This window comes from Ctenopharyngodon idella, chromosome 18, assembly GCF_019924925.1.
Source record: "Ctenopharyngodon idella isolate HZGC_01 chromosome 18, HZGC01, whole genome shotgun sequence".
Taxonomy (NCBI): domain Eukaryota; kingdom Metazoa; phylum Chordata; class Actinopteri; order Cypriniformes; family Xenocyprididae; genus Ctenopharyngodon; species Ctenopharyngodon idella.
Genome location: NC_067237.1, coordinates 18,865,061 through 18,883,268, shown reverse-complemented (window position 1 = coordinate 18,883,268; position 18,208 = coordinate 18,865,061). Strand labels below are relative to the sequence as shown.

The window sequence follows — 18,208 nt, the reverse complement described above, 5'->3', positions numbered from 1 at the left end:
TTGTGATTCTACGCTAATTGCCGTTTTTAACGGAATTTGATTACTTTATACATGAAGACAAATCTAAACCGTCTCCGTTAGCCTATATTGACCCCACAAAATGGAAGCAAATGTCTGAAAGTAAAGCGACAGTTACTTTGGGTTTCGAAATAAGCCGGACAGCCAAACAAACACCTGTCTCAGTCGACCTCGATAAAGCCACTTCCTCTTCACCCACATCCTAAACCAGCACATTTTATTGATGTCGGAGCAGCAGCTGCGCGCCATCAAAACGACTATTTACATAATTCCTCCAATACGACAGGTAGATAAGGAATAGAAGGAGTTTGAATCATTTAAAGTGTCTCTGATGGTGTTGCCTAAGCACGGCAGAGTTGTTTAATGAGGTCAGTGATAAGACCGAGGATGAGGAGGAGGATGATGATGGGCGGGCTGAAGGGCTGGAGGCGTTGCTCGTGCCCTCCTCCTCCTCCTCCTGTAGGGCCAGCAGACAGTGTGAACTTGAATACTGACGGGCTCAGCACCGAACGACAGTCAAGTCACACATCATTGCTGTTTTATGAGATTTATAGTGTCCGTTTAGTTCTGGTGTAGTTTTAGAGGATCTTCTCTCACTATGTCCAGACGAAAACTCGGCAGCAGACCGCAACACCTGAGCGCAATGCAAGGTAAGCTGGATTTAAGACAACTTTATTCACATTTAAACGATAAAACCCAACATATATTCACGGAGAACCGCATATGGATAATGTGGGACAGTGAGAATAAGAGTATGAGTAATCAATAACCAATAACGCGTAATCAATGCAATGTATGCTAATAACTTTTCACGTGGTTTGTGGTTCAGTGCGTGTCCAGAACTTGACATTGGAGTTGAAATGATAACATAGCCTCATGTTTTTTTTATTTATATGTGTTGCTGGCGAGAAGTATTGTATCGTAATCAATCTGTGTTAAATGTGTATAGGATACTTAAGGTTTTAGGTTGAAGTTCCTTAGTGATCGAGTTGGAGCAATAACATTGCACTTCCTTATTGCATCTTCACGATATCTTTATGTTTTGGTGTCGTCACTCATACCTTAGTGGCTACTTTTTTTAATTTTTACCATTAGTTTTCATATTTTTACACAAACCCTCATTCTCGGATGGCACTCGTAATTTTACCTGCTGACAAGTTCACTTCCAGTATTTTTGCTGTTGTTGTTTACTGATATTAATAATTGATTGATAAACATAGTCAGCATGATCGGATATGAAATATTGTTTTGATCATGACAGAATCTTTTTGTTGTTTGTTTTATCTTCTAACTGTGGGCAGCTGTGCGTGCCTCACCTGACCACAAGACTCTAGTTTGATGTGTGTGTGCGTTAGCGGAGTCCGATTCGTGAATGTTCTTTTGAGTCGAATCTGTTCAATGAATCGGTTGAATAAAAGATTTGACTGACGGGGCAACGTTACTTTAATAGCCGAATGGCATAAATATTTTAGTAAACGTTTTCGTAATGTAGCTATGACCGTTTTATCAACACAGATAATTTTGGCTTTACTTCACTACATTTTCTTGACATTATTTATTTATTCGTAACGTAGCTATGACCGTTTTATCAACACGGATACGTTTGGTTTTACTTCATTGCATTTTATTAACATTTATTTATTTACTAACTATTTTATTTGTTAATTTTAGTGTTACAATGAAAGTAAAGGTTTTAAATGACTTTGTTTTTTTTATTAACTGAATCATACAACTGAACTGAGACGTATGAAATTATAATAAACATCCGTAATAATGATAAACCGCAATATGTTTTTACATATGGCTTTACTGATCGATTTTAGACTGAGCAGCATGTAAACGAGATGTCAAGGACCACGTGATAACATGAAAACATCCGCTAAACGCGTAAAACGAATTGCTCGAAAGAACCGATTCACTTAAATGAGTCGGACTTCCAGTCACTAATTTGTGAGAGAGAGCAGCCGCGCCTTTTGCGTGTCGGCACAAACAACCAGAGCTGTTGAAACAGGAAAGGTGACATTTTTGAGTAACCACTGGTGAAATCCTCCCCTTCCCGGACTGTCTGTACCTGCATCGGCATGGACAGCCTAGCCCGGGCAGGTGGATCCAGTCCAGGCTGTAGGTGTGTGTGTGTGTGTTTGTGTGTGTGCGCGCGCTCGCTCGCTCTGGAGTCCATGACCACAGCAGCGGCACCCAGGTCAAAGGGCAAGTTCCGCTCTTAACTCGCCTTTTTACAGTCAAGTTAAAGGTGCTCTGAGCAGGATCTGTGTCTGCGCCAAATTCATTGTGAATAAAAATGAAATTCTGCGTAAAATATGTAGTTTGATCCATCCTAGGCGGCCCTGATGCTGCTTTGCTTCTGTGTAAATGAAATGCAGCAGCCTTAAACGTTGCAGAGTAGCTATTTGTAGTATAATGTTTCTATATTCATACATTCATATTTTTTAAAAAACATGCAATTCTTGTGTAATTGCATTTATTTCACCTCTGTGCAGCAATAATCAGTGTTTAAATGCACTTTTTGTAGCGCATATGCAGCTTCTGTGCCACCTTTGCAGTGTAAAAATGGCATTGGATGGACTGTGGGACAAAATATGAAAGTGACTTTCACTTTAGACTCTAGAAAAATATTAAAAAGTAGACTTTATTTTCATTTATTTTCATTTTCAAAATCCTGTTTGGCTTAGTTTTGACCTGGCTTGATTTACATACTGCAACAGATGAGTTATGAGTGGTGTGAAAGACACCTTGCCTATATCAGCAGACTTGTGAGCGTGGCAGGACGACTACAGTGCAAAGTGCCTGATATGTCAGCGTGCACTGATGGGCGAATTGCTCAAGCAGGTCGGAGCTGCATCGCACTGCTTCCTGTGCAAGGCAGACCTCGGTGGCAGAGACACAGGAAGTGGTCAGTATCTGCTGACCAGACAGAGCCGTGCTGATGGTGACAGTTTAGCAGTACGCCGACAAATGCAGAGAACTGAAAGTAGCACATTAGAAGAGAAACAAAGTTGTTGCAAAGCCACTCAGTTTGGTCATTTCAAGACTCCCGAAAGACTGCACTGCGCTTAACCCCAGGTTATCATCGTTCTAAACCCTGCTTTTATTTAGAAGCGGGGTTGGCACCACTTTTTACCCAGGTTATGAAGCTCTGCTCCAGAGCATTGCGGTGCCAAACATGTCCCGTGTGAAACGAAGCGGTGTTAGAATGTAACAGTAACAGATGTACCTCATATTCACATGCTTTGGACAATGACAGAAACACCCTGTGTTGTAGTTTCAGCGTTTGAAGGAAACGATGCTAAATGGTGACAGAAAACGCATCAATTGTAGTAAAGAAGTGATCGCTTCATTCTTACCTTTTTATAGTTCTAAAAAAAAGTCCATTCACTGATGATACAATTGGAAATACATAATATAAGTACGCGAAATGCTAGAGCCTTTATACAAACAGGTTGCTTGCTGCGTTCGTCCAATCACTGACATTGACTTTGCAAGTATGCAAATAGGAGTGTTTAGGGATGTTTAGGTTTGGGAATGTACGGTGTGAAATGTCGGTTTATAACCAGGGGCCAGTTGTTCAAAAGTAATCTGATCGGATTGGATCATATCTTGAAAATGGATTGTTCGAAATGTAAAAAAAAGATTCTGCAATCAGATTAGATCACAAAATCCAATCTTGGTTTTGATCTGGATCAAATCATCAGTTTGTGTTGTTTAAAACTTTTTAGTAAGATTGGGATACCTTTGATCCAAAAAGAAGGGTGACCCCAGCAGAAGGATGGATTTCAGGAACAAATATGTAACAATGATACATTATTTTTATCATGTAATATACATACACAAATTTTATTTTGCTCTTGATTAGTTTACCTGTTAAAGTAATAGAATAGAAGTAGACATTAGGCTACTTATTAAGCCTTTCGGTATCTTACAGTAAAGTAAAAAAAGAGATTTGGCGACATGAAATAATCCCCAAACAGTAAATATCAAACAAAAATATTATATTTTAAAGTGATTTTTTTTTTTTTTTTTATCGCTGTAAACTACATTGGCTCAATCATAAGAGATGAACCAGTCAAAAGTTCTTTGCGAACGCTACACAAAACTTTTCTGAGAAATATTTTTTTCCCCCCATCTCATATTTTTTCAATCACCATGTCCCTTTAGAGGCTCCGTAGAGCGCTAGTAATCCAGATTTGGTATTCTTAAAAAGTGTGTATCTGGATCAGGGTGATCCAATCCAATTTTGCTTTGAAAAACCAGCACAAAAGTAAGATGGATTACCTGATCCTGGCGAAACATGGGATTTCCAAATCCAGATCATTCTGATCCAGATTCAACTTTTTGAACAAATGGCCCAATATGGATTAAAATATTCAAAAACCACTAGAACGATGTTATATATTTTGTTGATTTGTGTACTTACATTATCCCAAATGATTCCAAGAATGTTTAAATCCAAAGAAATAAGCAATTTTAACCAGGACACGGACCGTGTCCGTGTGTCGCCTATCAATGACATCATACCCGCGTTACCCTCGGTTTCCGGTTTTATTTTGTAGAAACCATGGAAACACCAAAGACGCTTTATGCGTTTATGTGTTTTATTAGACGTGAGCAACTGTTTGGACACATTAATCGACAGAAAACTAATCATTGTTATATAGCTCAACACAGTAAGTCTTGTTTAAATCTCGTTTTCTTGATTTACCATGTTTTACCATGCCTAATATTGATCTAGCTTACTGCAGTGTGCAACAAGTGTCTCATAGTAGCCACCGAGCGAACGCAGAGTACTATTATAACAACTTTCAACACACAAATGTATCTAATATGATAAAACAGTGCTGCGTTACCCCACGTACGCTTGACCGGAAGAAGCGGAAACGGCGACTGTGGCATAATAAAAGTTCCGCTGCTCTCGAGACGTGTGTCGCGCTCATTAGCAATCAGTCGAGAGGCCTCGTTTCTGCTCGCACAGCACTATAACCCAGGGTTTCTTTAACTCTTTAACCCAGGGTTTAGAATGACCCAGGGTTAAGTATTTTTACAGCGTTATTGTCTTGTTCTGCTCACAGACGCTCCGGATTCCTCAGTCATCCCCGGCGTCTCCTTGCCGTCACCTGAGCGGATGCCTCAGCCTGAAGATGGAGGCCGTGACCTGTTGACATGTGGCCAGTGTGGTCAGGCGTTCCCGCTGGCCCACATCCTCACCTTCATCCAGCACAAACAGGGTGGATGCAGCACAGCCAGAGCCCAGCCTCAGGGCCACACCCCTCCCTCTCCGGCCAATCGGACGCTGCAGTGCGGCCAAGGAACACAGGTGGAGGCGGGATACGTGGAGCTCCGGCGGATGACGGACAGGAGATGGAAGGAAGAGCCAGGTGTGAGGGTGGAGGCCAACCGAGCCGGTGAGTTCTAGGTGCTAATTAGTGTCTTTTTTTTGTAAAACTGTCCCCTCATTTAACAACCTCGTCCCCAGTCCGGCTCATTAGGCCGCCGTTGCTGTGGCGCTGAGGCCTTGGTGAGTTGGAGAGTTAGAGACGCCGGGCTTAATTGTGTGGAAGGGATAGGTAGTTCTGCTACACACGTGAGCAAACGTACACTTATACATGCACCCTGGGGGACAGTGGAAAGGCACCTGAGCACACCTGAGCATCTCCTTAGCTCTGTCTCTCAGGTGAAGTGGCCAGGTAAACACAGCACAGTCAGGCCACCAAACTACACAACTCCCAGAGCTCTCGCACACACACACACGCTTTCCTCAAACCCCTCATTATTCCTGCACTGTCAGTCATAGCAGGTGCTGACATGGGGTGTTATTCCCAGAGTCCTTTGTGAATTGCATCGCTCCCGTCCTCTCACTGCACTCTTCAAAATAAAGTCGTGAAATGTGAAATGTGCTCGTGTTGATGCACCATACACTCTTAGGCCCTGTTTACACCTGATATTAAGATGAGTTTTGGTCGATCGGATCACAAGCAGACGAGGCAGACAGATTCTGGTGTTTTAATCTGTCTCTTTTGTCCACTTTCAACCATTTCTGTCCTGATTTCTTTGAGGGGAGGGTTTATGGCCGGGTAAATGTATGGGTTTTTTCAGATCTTTCAATCTAATGGACAAAATAAGCTTGTGCGATTTACATATGAACTCGCTCGGAAGTGATGGAAAAACACGGATAACAGCAGCTTATGTTTCTGCTCTGACAGCCGCGCGAACACGGTTAGCACTTGTTGGAAATCAGGAATGGCGAGAGAACATTGTGCTTGGTACCTTTTTCATCTTTAAACCAAACTTGGGTCTTCAGCCGACAAAGTTTAAATCCCCATAATGTTTACCCATTAGGTCAGAAGGCAGAGAGTAGGTGGTCTTTTGTGTTTGTTCGAACACATTCGACCACATGAGCGTTTACACTACGAAAGCAATCTGGTTGAATGCGTTTTCTACTAACTCTGGTTGCAAGTGGTCAAGCTCAAAGCATTTTACACCCTGTTTACACCTGTATTTATCATCATCCACTTGTGATCCGATTGACAAAAACACATCTTAATACCAGGTGTAAACAGGGCCTTAAAAATAAAGGTCTCAAAAGAGGGGTTTTGCAGCGATACCATAGAAAAAACATTTTGGGTTTCCCAAATAATCTTTCAGTGACCAAATAACCATTTTTTTTCTTAATGTGAAGAACATTTTAATAATATGAAGTAGGGCTTCACAATTAGTCAAAATAAAACCGAAACCGCGATATGACATTATTATCAAATCGCAAAGGCTGCTCTGCGTGTTTGAGAGTGATTCTGCGAGCGGGATCAGAGCATCTCAGTTCACAGGAAATTAGGTTTTCCATCAAAATAAAATGTTGCTGTTTGAGCATAATCAACATCTGTGATGCTCAATGTTCAATGGAAAGGGGGATATCTTCTTTTACAAAATTCTCTGTTTAAGGACTACAACAAACAGCTGGTAGGGACTACAGTGAGCTTTTTCCTGGGTTAATGACATCACAAACCCCAAAATTTAAATAAACCCTGCCCCCGAGAACACTCAACAAAGGGGATGAAAGTTTAGAGAAGAGCAAGAGTTGTTGTAGTAGATTAACATGACGGCACATGCTAGTCGATGAGTTGAATCAACTCCACAGCAACAACATAAATTTATCCACTAACCATTCAGAAACGTCCAGTTTCATTCTAAAAGTTGTAACTTCTTCCTGAGTCTCTCCATCAGTGTCGACTCCGGTTTGAACAATGTAAGGCTGAACACCATTACTGAGAATCGTCTTTTTTGCTGCGTGAGATTCTCCGGCTTTGTTGTTGTTGAGCAACTGAAGAGTGAGCTGTTAAAGCTCCGCCCTCTTTTGGAAAGCGGTCAGGAGCAGCAGCTCATTTGCATTTAAAGGGGCACACACAAAAACTGTGTTTTTGCTCACACCCACATAGGGGCAAATTTGACAAGCTATAATAAATGATCTGTGGGGTATTTTGAGCTGAAACTTCACAGACACATTCTGGGGACACCAGAGACTTATATTACATCTTGTAAAAGGGGCATTATAGGTCCCCTCTTAATACTCATTTTTTAAATTTTAGAGTGAAGTTTTACAATAGTAATATTTTTCTTTTATTTAGTAGTGTTCATATTTTTTAGCAATAATAATAATAATAATAATAATTATTATTATTATTTTATAGCCACACATTTTTGGCCGATTTGTGAAGCCCTACAAACAAGCACAGCAATCCTGAAAACGTTTTTTTAATCGCAATCAGAAAAATCCAAATTAGATTTTATTTTTATTTTTACCACAATCGTGTACCTCTTATCTGATTAACCTTTTCTGCGATGGAAATTTTCCATGGATGTTGAAGGTTCTTCATGGAAGCAAAGATGACAATAAACCAATTTTTTAAGATTGTAAAGAAGAATCTGTATGAAACATTGAACTCTTTCGACTGTTAAACAGGATGTTGGTGGGTGTGTGTGTGTGTCATAGTAGTGTGTGTGTGTGTGTGTGTGTGTGTGTGTGTGTTAAAGCTGCTTGAGTGTTTTTCAGTGCAGTAGTCGGCCGTAACGGGAATCGGCCTGTGCAGGTGTTGGTGTTTCTTAGTGTGATGCTATTGAACCGTGACCTGAACTGCTTCCTCATATGGGCAGGATTCTTTCATCCTACACCATGAGCAAAGCAAACATTTATTAGTTTATCATTACAGACTGTTTATAAAGGCAAGCAAATGATTACGATTGATTGTTATCAACAAAACAAACTCTTGCTTTTGGGTCACTCCCTCCTATACGTACACGTTTGTGCTTCCTTCCTTTTCATGCTCTGCTTCCGTCCGTCCACGTTTCTTGATTCTCTGGGTTCATTCCCTTATGCTTTTTTTGTGTGTGAAAGGTATATGTTGCTGAAAAAAGGGGCCAGGGTGAGAGGTGCAAAATATGCTAATGTGTTACTTCCTCACTGTCAACAGTCTTGGGTTATTATTGAGACAAAGATTTTGAGGCATCAGAAACAAAGATTGAGTCTGATATGGAACTGTTTGAAGTGTTTAACTTTTGCCTGAAAGACAGTTCAAAGTAATAAAAGTGAAATAGTGAATGATAATTTGTTTTATCTGACATGTCAGGGTTGCCAAGTCTGCATGACAAAAACAGTCCAATGCAAGAATATACACTGCCGTTCAAAAATTAGTGGTAGGTGAGATTTTTTTTTTTTTTTTTATATTTTTGAAAGAAATCTCTTATTATGCATATCAAGGCTGCATTTATTTGCATTTATAAAACCGTAATATTGAAATATTTTTACACTTTAAAATAACTTTCTTTTTAATGTAATTTTATTTCTGTGATGCTGAATTTGATGCGTAAGTAATATTTCTTCTTTTTCTTCTTATTATTGTTATTATTATCAGTGTTCAAAATGTTTGTTGAACAGCATTTATTTGAACTAGTAATATTTTGAAACAATTTTGAAAGTCTTTACTGTTACTTTTGATCAACTAAATGCATCCTTGCTGAATAAAAGATTACTGCAAATTACTGACCCCAAACGTTTGAGAGGTAGTGAATGCCACTCCAAAACTAACTTTTAACTATTTTGCATTTATTTGTAGGAATAGGCATGACATATAATATAGGTTCTCTATATTAAAAATAACAAAGTTTAAAAAATGCCAAGTTCATAACCATAGAAGAAAAGTGGAGCCTGGAAAAGCCAATGTCATATTTACCAGATGTATTTTACTTGTGTTACATGTAGTTTCAGAATATATCAGTACCATATTGGTTATTTAATTGTAAATACTCATTTCCCTGATTTTTTTTTTTTTTTTTCGTTTAATTTACCTTTGCCGTGAGCTAACACACAATCTCTAAATGAATATCTATTTTCATACTGTATTATAATGTTGTGATTCCTATATTCAGCATTTAAAACAATTGATTTTAGTTTTTAGTGTCTTAATTTATTTCTACAAAATAATATAGAATTTTAATATCAGCTTATCTGTCTTTGGCCATTTTCAAATGTTCACATGTTAAAATATCAGCTTATCAGAATTTTAATATCGGTCATACCTATCTACCTTATTTCTGCACTTTCACCTGTAAATTTACTGTGTTGTTTAATGTATTAGTGGGTGACGTGTACATGCTTGAACCCTTTTTTTTTGGCATCAGTTGTTAGTTATTAAGATAGAACTTGGGTAAATGTAAAATAATAAAATAATTATAAAATAAAATTATAATTATAAAAGTAAAATAATTAATTACACAACACCATTTTCAGCCAAAAAAAAAACAAAAAAAAAAAACATTAATTTGGCCATTCATTTACATGACAAAGGCATTTTAGGGGCCTGAAAACTCGAACTTTGAAAAAGTGTTTCAAAGTTCAAGTTTCTGAAAATGATACCGTTTTTTTTTTTTTTTTTTTTTTTTAAATGTGAATTTGTGAAAACAGTGACATCATGTGTATTAAGTGTTCAGTCAATAGGCACGTAGTGTTTCTTTACAAAGTGACGTCGCCAACTACTGGCCTGACATGAATAATACAGCGTTTTTAGTCATTTTTGCGGATCCGTGTGAACCGGGATCATTTTGATGATGTTGTTACGGAAAATGCAAAGGAAAAACTTTTCCATTTTTAGTACGTTTTTTTTTTTTTTATTAGTCCCCCTGTAGTCAATAATTTTATCCCTTAAAACTCATCTTTGATCACCAAAATGACATATTTAAATGTTTATTTCCTTAAATTTCTTCATGCCTCAAAATAACTTGAATGTAACTCTACACCCTTGCCTCATTTAGTATACGCGGTTCTATGAATATGCAAATTAGCCCCGCCTGACTCACTCACACCAGCTCAGAGATCCACTCGTTGACGATCACACATTGACGTGATTGGTTACAAGGTAGTTTGTGACGTAAGAAACACCAGCGATTTCAAACCACGTTTTTGAAACTGTCTTTAGATCGCTGCAGTTTTAAGGAGAAAATACTCAACAATGGTGTTGACTTATGAATTTGCACATGGTTTGTCTTAAAAATGCCACATAGACTTACAAACAACATTTAAAACCTGATTTTCACCGCAGGGGGACTTTAAATGAATCTAATTTGTGCTGTTTAAATGCACCAAACCCTCACAACAACAACAAATGTATCGGTGACGGTGTTTAAGAGTAGCCCAATTCTTGGCATCTCTTGGTCCCTAAAAGGATACATTTTTGTGCTGCTTGGATGAGGGCGTTTTGTATGCACGTCGTATTTGCGCTTTCATTTTGACTCATCCAATGAAAAATCAGTTAACCCACAAACCATCAGACAGGATTGTGTGTGCTTATGTGTGGGTGTAAAACAGTGACACAGAGATTTTGGAGACAGCAGTTCAGTGGAATGGATTATTGAATTAGTTTAGACAATGTATCAATAGTCTTATTTTTATTTCCTCCAGCCGTCTCTTTGCTCTTCATTTCAACTGTCCCTTTATTCTCTCTCTCTCTCCCTCTGTTCCCTAGAGAGAGAAGATTCTGCCTGCTGCTCGTTAGCGCTCTCAGCCAATCTGCATTTTTAATTAGCGGTTATTGCTTCTGCTTAATATGCAATTGCTACCCTGGGCCAAATGGGAATCCTTACAAAAAGAGTGAGGGGAAAGAATGAAAGAAAGGGAGAGGAAAGAGAGAGAGAGAGAGACAGGCTGGGTATTGTGTTTCACTCCAAGACCCTGAGACAAAAGCCCCTCCACCCCTCCTCGCACCCTCCACCCGAGGGAGAGATTTGGAGGCAGAAGGGGTGTTGTTCGGAGGGGGCGAAGGTGCAGTCACAGGGGTGATGATTTTTCTGTTGTTTTTCATGACCTGTGCAGCTATTTCTTTTTGTTCTTAAATTAAACCCGTTTCTTCTATCTTTCCCCTGTTTTAACCTCCGTCCCTGAGGCTCAGAGATCTGCTTCTTGCTTTTTGACTCCCGTTCTTCTCCAGGCACAGAGTACGAAAGAAGAGAATAAGAGAGGCTCTTTTTAATCTTCTTCTTCTTTGCCCCCCCTCCCAATAAAATGCAGAAGGATTTTGACTTGAGGATATGTAAAAGAGGCTTATAGCACTCTGCTTTGAACCCTTTGTAAGAGAATGGAAAAAATGAAATGAATTTTCCTGTTTTGGGATCCTCTTTGCAGACAGGCCCCATTTATCAAGGAGGCTGAGTCAGGACTCATTTGCATAAAACCTTCGTTTGCCCCGTTCCGCTAATTAGCAATTTGCAGCTTAATTGGCGAGCGGCTCTCTGAAATAGAGACAAAGCTAACCACGTTTAAAAATACCTCCAGAGCTGCTGAAGGAGCCCATCCGTGCTCATTTGCTTCTGTCTCAATCTTTCTCTCCGCAGTCATCCGGCTCTCCTGTGAGCACACCTTTAATCAGGCGAGCCTTTCTGCTCTGGTCTGACTCAACAGCGGCGCTATTACCAGCTCATTATTGCTCTGACACCTGCAGGGGTTTGTGACATGCAGCTTTTCCTAAAAAAAATTTGCCTGAAAAATTAGACAAATGAGGAAATCGTGTTCTCGAGAGGTGATGCAGTAGGTCAGGAGGATGAGTTTTGGGCTGTGTTTACTGCAGCATAATACTTGGATTATTTTAGTAAGGTGATTAGCACTAAAACATGACCAGGTCACATTTCACTCTAAAATCATAAGGAAAAATCCTCTTTCTTTATAATTTTTATAGGACTGGCACAAAATCTGATTAAAACTACTATATAAACTAAACCATATAATCTCTAAGATGATATCAAAGCATGCAAAGTATGTAGGTCATGTGACAGCTGAATGAAACATTTATTGTTGCATTCAACATACTGTTAAATTTAATGTAGTGTTCTGCATTATATATTGTGGCCTGTGCTATATGCCGTAAGAAGTATGTTAGCATTCTTTTCTGAACATTGCCATGGACTGAACCTGCCCTGTTTTCTCAAGTATTTGTGGTTTTACCTGTTTTGCTCTGTTTTCTGTAAATGACCAAGTTCGCCTCCAATCTTTTCTTTCTGCGGTTTCATTTTCATGTCGTCATGATAGACGTCTTTCCAGTCCACTAAGCATATTTTGTTAGATATATACAGGGTTCTATAGCGTGAGAAAGGCTCTGTTTGTTTGCATTTTTAGTATGGACATTCACAAAACCTGGAAATGCAGATTCAGTCAATGGACCTCATCAGTTAGAGATATATGCATGTTGTGGACCATTTACTTGTCAAACAAGTTTGGTATTCTTTCCTGAAATGTACTGCTATTTTAAAAAATGGCATCTGTTAGTGTGTTTTGAGCAGTGTTGGGAGTACTGCATTACAGTTACGTAATCAGATTACTTTTTCCAAGTAACTAGTAAAGTAAATTTACAACAAAATATCTGAGTTACTTTTTCAAATAAGTAACGCAAGTTACTTTGTTTTCTCATTTATTGACTGACAGCTCTCCTGTCCCCACGTTGAGAGAAATCAAAAGTAAGTGCAGAGGCGTTGTGTGTGAACCTTATTGTAGTTCTAGACTAATTGTGAAAATGCATTTACTCATCTCACTTAAAGTCTGTGAAATGCATACTCATAATATTATGCAAAGTACAATAATTAAATATGTTAAATAACACAAATATACTTTATGTATTTAATCTCACTTTATTAACCAATGTCTTTGCTGCTGACCTTCAATGATCAAATTCAACCATATGAATAAGCAAAAATGACTTTAGTTAAATATCACATTTGTTTCTTTTTTTTGTTTTGTTTTTATTGCTGGAGTAAGAGTGTTGAACTTTCTTCTTCGTCCTGTTCTTCTTTAATCCAGAATGGCAGCACAGCTAAAAGGTTTGTTTGAGCTGCCCCCTCTACTGTACAGGCATGAATTTGCATTACCTTCAGCCTGAGGCTTATTCATTTCATTTTTGGTTTGAAAGGGCCTTTACATTTCCCAAAAATATAACTTTTGTTATTAAAAAACACAAGTAAGCCCAGCCCAGGTGAGAAAAAGTAACGCAAAAGTAATGTAATGCATTACTTTCCATAAAAAGTAACTAAGTAATGCAATTAGTTACTTTTTTAGGGAGTAACGCAATATTGTAACCCATTACTTTTAAAGGTAACTTTCCCTAACACTGGTTTTGGGTGATTTGTATTGAGTAAATGTAGTTTTTAGGTGTTTGTTTGACTAATAAATTAATTTACTCTCTCTCTCTCTCTCTCTCTCTCTCTCTCTCTCTCTCTCTCTCTCTCTCTCTCTCTTCCTTTCCAAAACAGAAGAGCCCTCCATTTTCACCTGCCAGGTGTGTCAGTGTATGTTCTCCAGCGCATGGACTCTCCTCCAGCATGCTCAGAATGCACATTCTCTCAGCATCTACCAGGTGGAGGACGACACCACCACGCAGACATCAAAACCGCCGGCCACAATGGATCCACGTCACCTGGGCGCCACACTGGCCTCTGCATTCCAGCCGTCCTCCCAGAGATCAATCCGCCCTCACAAGCCTCCCCACAGCTCCACCCCTGCACCACGCGACCTGCAGGGCCTGAACTTCTCCATGTGTTTACAGCGCCTGGCGGAGGTTAGCTGCAACAATGGCGGAGTGGTACCTTCCCCATCCCCGTCTCCACCGGCCGCTTCGCCTTTTCCCCACTCCACTCCACCTCTTCACACAGCCTTCTCCTGCCAGCTGTGCGGCCAAGGCTTTCAGTCATTGCGCAGCCTGTCCGCCCACCGCCGCACTCACGCCTGTGATAGGCCCTACCACTGTGGTCTGTGCCAGCTCACGTTCTCCCAGAGTGGCGAACTTGCACGACACATGAGAAGCCACCGTCGTTCTGGACAGGAAACATCTGATCCCAGCCTTGTCAGTGCGGATGAAGACAGAAAGCTTTCTGGACAGGGAGATAATGATATTTCCGGTGGTCATGGAGCCAGCTTGGAAGCTGGAAAGCATCCAGGAGGTACCAGCCTGATCTTGATATCTTCTCAGTCCAGGGCTGCGGATCGCAATCTGCTGCGGTACTACCAGCCTCTGAGAGAAGCAGAAGAAGAGGGTCAAGGTGATCCTCAACATCCCTCTCCCTATGGCAGCCCCTCGGAGGGCTCTCTGGAGAGCGGAGATACAGGTGGAAGTGGCGAGAGTGGGATTGCCAGCGGGAACTGCACACCAAAGCGCCCCGAACGGGAAGATCGTCCTCAAGGCGAATGGGAGCAAGAGGTGGAGGCAGTGGAGATAGTCCAGGACTGGCAGCAGGAGAACGAAAGGAGGCAGGTCACCAGCGGAGGGGGCAAGAAGAAAAAAGAAGAGGCTTGCGAATTTTGCGGAAAGTGTTTCCGTAACAGCAGCAACCTTACGGTCCACCGGCGCAGCCACACGGGCGAAAGACCGTACCGCTGCGGACTCTGCAGCTACGCCTGCGCGCAGAGCAGCAAGCTCACACGCCACATGAAAACACATGGTGCCCGCGGGACACGCGCCCCCTTTCAGTGTCAGCTTTGCTCTGTCCCGTTTACCGTCTATGCCACGCTGGAGAAACACCTCAAGAAGGTCCACGGACTCACTCACGCTAGTGCCGGTGCCTACAGCCAGGGCTTGCTTGCCGATTACAACGGCCTCAATATCAAAATGGAGGATGACTCCATAGGAGATAAATCAGGAGCTCCCATCAAAGAATCTAATGTGGAGCTCAAAGAAGAGGACGCTGAAATGAGGGTCAGTGCTGAAGAGGCCCCTTCCTCTGAAGAAACAGGCAGTACTGCGGCTCTGGGTGAAACCGCAGTATAAAAATAGCAGCACTTCTGAACATGACACTCTTATGACCAAAACCACCAAACATGACGATCTTCTGCCCTTGACTCAGTATGCGCATCTTATCAAAAAACCAAGAAGACCTTACCCGCCTTGACCTCAGTCACTCTAGGGAGTGATGCTGGCACTGAACGAGACTTGATAAATTCTCATATCAGTACAAGTGCCTACTGTTAAAGCCTGACATGCAATATTGAAAGACTTCTGAACTCTTAGTCCCAACCACCGTTGTCAAGGCACATGGTACCCAGAACATTACATTTTGACTAGTAGAGCATAGTCAGAGTATACGGAGATGGTTACAAATCATTTGAGCCTTTTGTTGAGCCCAAAAGACAATCGGACAGCAGGAGATCTGTCAATGTGATTTTGCAATTCTGAAGTGGACACCTTGGGTTTACACTGTTGTGGCACTCTACCACAGAGCCTTAAAGGTTCATGGTTCATAAAAATCTGTGTGTGACAAAAAAGGGAATGGTCTACATCAGGGATGTCCAATCCTGCTCTTGGAGGGCTAGTGTCCTGCAGAGTTTGGCTCCAACCTTAAAGGGTTAGTTCACCCAAAAATGAAATTTCTGTAATTAATCGCGTATCCTCATGTCGTTCCAAACCCGCAAGACCTGTTCATCTTCGGACACAAATTAAGATATTTTTGATGAAATCCGAGAAGGTTTTTTTTTTTTTTAATCTCCCATAGAAAGCAGTGAAATTACAACATTCGAGGTCCAGAAAAGTAGTAAAGACATCATTAAAATAGTCAACGTGACTACAGTGGTTCAACCTTAATGTTATGAAGAAACAAGAATACTTTTTGTGCACAAATACAAAACAAAAATAACGATGATAATTAATGTAACTACAAGGAAATTGTTGAATAAAGTTATTTTTGTTTCGCGCACAAAAAGTATTCTCATCGCTTCATAACATTAAGGTTGAACCACTGTAGTCACATGAACTATTTTAAACGATGTCTTTAATACCTTTCTGGACCTTTAATAATGGTAATTACATTGCTTTCTATGGGGGGATAAAAAAAAAATCTTGGATTTCATCAAAAATATCTTAATTTGTGTTCCGAAGATGAACGAAAGTCTTACAGGTTTGGAACAACATAAGGGTAGGTAATTAATGACAGAAATTTCATTTTTGTACGAACTAACCCTTTAATTAAACACCTGAAATGGACCTTTGATAAACTTTCAGGCAGGTCGGAGCTAATCTCTGCAAGATGGCGGCCATCCAGGAACAGAATTGGACACCCTTGGTCTACATCAGTGTAGTAAGAGTATGACTTGCACAGATGACAATAGATGAATTTGAGCTTGTGTTTTCTCAACTATCTGACAGGGTCGTTTGCTTTTTTGATACTGTATATTAAATTGGACTGATTGGGTCTGTGGCAATACATGTTCACTGTCACATATCACTGTTAAAGTGCATTTGTTTGCCATTTAGTTTATCATTTAGAATGTCAAAATTGTGTAAATGTATATTTTAGTTTGTGCAACATATTCCACAAAAATGTTTATATAGCCACTCTACTGCACAACACATTCATTTTGTATTTTGTGAGCCTGTTTAGTCTGTTTACAGACATTTGTTTTACTGCCCGAGCACATAGAAATACTATGAAACGTTTAATTTCTTTTTGTCAATGGTTTCTCCAGGTTGTGGAATGAAAAGCCTCGTTTCTGATTGGGAAACAGTGCTGTTGAATGGTGAACCCACTGAGAGAGCACTTGTGTTTGTTTGTGTTTATGTGAGAAAGAGTTAGAGACCAGATATCTGATAAATCTATACAGGGAAAGTCTGCTTTGTTACAGTTTTGTATTATTATCAACGTCAGGGAACTGTTATGTTACAGTTTATGTTTGTGTGGTTCAAAAATGGTAGAATAAGTCATCAAATGGAATTTAAAAAAAGCATTTTTTCTATTTTTTTTTGTATTAACAAATGTGAAAATAGTTGGACATCCAGTTGTCCGTTTCTTCAGGGAGCAGCGAAAACAAAGCTCTTTTTGTCCTCTGTATATTGTTATAATCATTTCTGTTGATGAAATATGTCATGTCTTATGTGATTTCTCCCTGTGTAGCCCACCACTTTGTGTATTTTGTATTATTATGCATATTTGTACAATAATTAAAAGACTGAGGCAAAGTCAGAGGGTGTGTGTGTGTGTGTGAGAGAGAGAGTATGTGAGAACCAGAAAGTGTGACGGCACGAACGGTGAAGTCGAACCTGCCGCTACATGTCTCAGATTACATCACAAATTCACCAGTATTTGCACAGATGAACTGCTCTCTTCTAACGGCTATTGTTGTTGAGTCATAGTCCGTTAGCAGTACAGTCATATCTGACTAAAACACTGGGTCATTCAGGTTGGCCTTCAAGGAACAGGGGTTGATGGAAAAGATGAGATTGTCACGTTGATGACGCATTTAAAAAGTAATACATCTGCCAATTCACCATTTTGAATCTACATGGTCCGAAAATGGGAGACCACAGACTTCTCTTCAGGTGTCTCGATCTTTCTTGGCACTCTGTGGCTTGACAGATCTTGAAGCAGAGCGAACGTGAACTGACCATCTCTTCCGCTTTACTGGTTACAACACGAAATAAACTTGAATGAACATCCGAAGGTATGTTGAAAGATACAGTACAATTTACCGAAATCCGTATCATGTGTATCAACCGCGGAAAGGCGTCAATAAAACAGCTTGTAAAAATGTCACATTTACTGTCATATTTACCTCAGAAAAGCTGTTCAATGTCCAAAAACTCATTAGTCAGCTACAAAAATGAACTTAGAGAGGAGCCTTTCGCTGAATATGCACTATAGGCTAGTCTATTATGTATTCAAC

The 18,208-nt window shown here is 40.1% G+C and overlaps 1 protein-coding gene across 3 annotated transcripts; it reads left to right on the top strand.

The window, feature by feature from the left end:
• The first annotated feature begins 426 nt into the window (after positions 1-426).
• znf296 (zinc finger protein 296) lies at positions 427-17,508 on the top strand. 3 transcript variants are annotated; one of them, XM_051870309.1, is made up of 3 exons: positions 427-668; positions 5,103-5,435; positions 13,816-17,508. In XM_051870309.1, exons 1-3 carry the CDS (start codon positions 617-619, stop codon positions 15,321-15,323), a joined length of 1,893 nt encoding a protein of 630 aa, XP_051726269.1. In that variant the 5' UTR covers positions 427-616; the 3' UTR covers positions 15,324-17,508. The 3 variants fall into 3 exon arrangements, with proteins under 3 accessions (XP_051726269.1, XP_051726268.1, XP_051726270.1); XM_051870308.1 differs by having other exon boundaries at positions 442-668; positions 13,813-17,508; XM_051870310.1 differs by lacking the exon at positions 427-668 and adding an exon at positions 13,322-13,383 and having other exon boundaries at positions 5,318-5,435; positions 13,813-17,508.
• Positions 17,509-18,208: the final 700 nt, after the last annotated feature.

Coding starts and splice junctions, on each gene's coding strand:
- znf296 (XM_051870308.1), top strand. CDS start 617: ATGTCCAGACGAAAACTCGGCAGCAGACCGCAACACCTGAGCGCAATG. Junction 669..5,102: donor ACACCTGAGCGCAATGCAAG/GTAAGCTGGATT, acceptor TTCTGCTCACAG/ACGCTCCGGATTCCTCAGTC. Junction 5,436..13,812: donor GGTGGAGGCCAACCGAGCCG/GTGAGTTCTAGG, acceptor TTTCCAAAACAG/AAGAGCCCTCCATTTTCACC.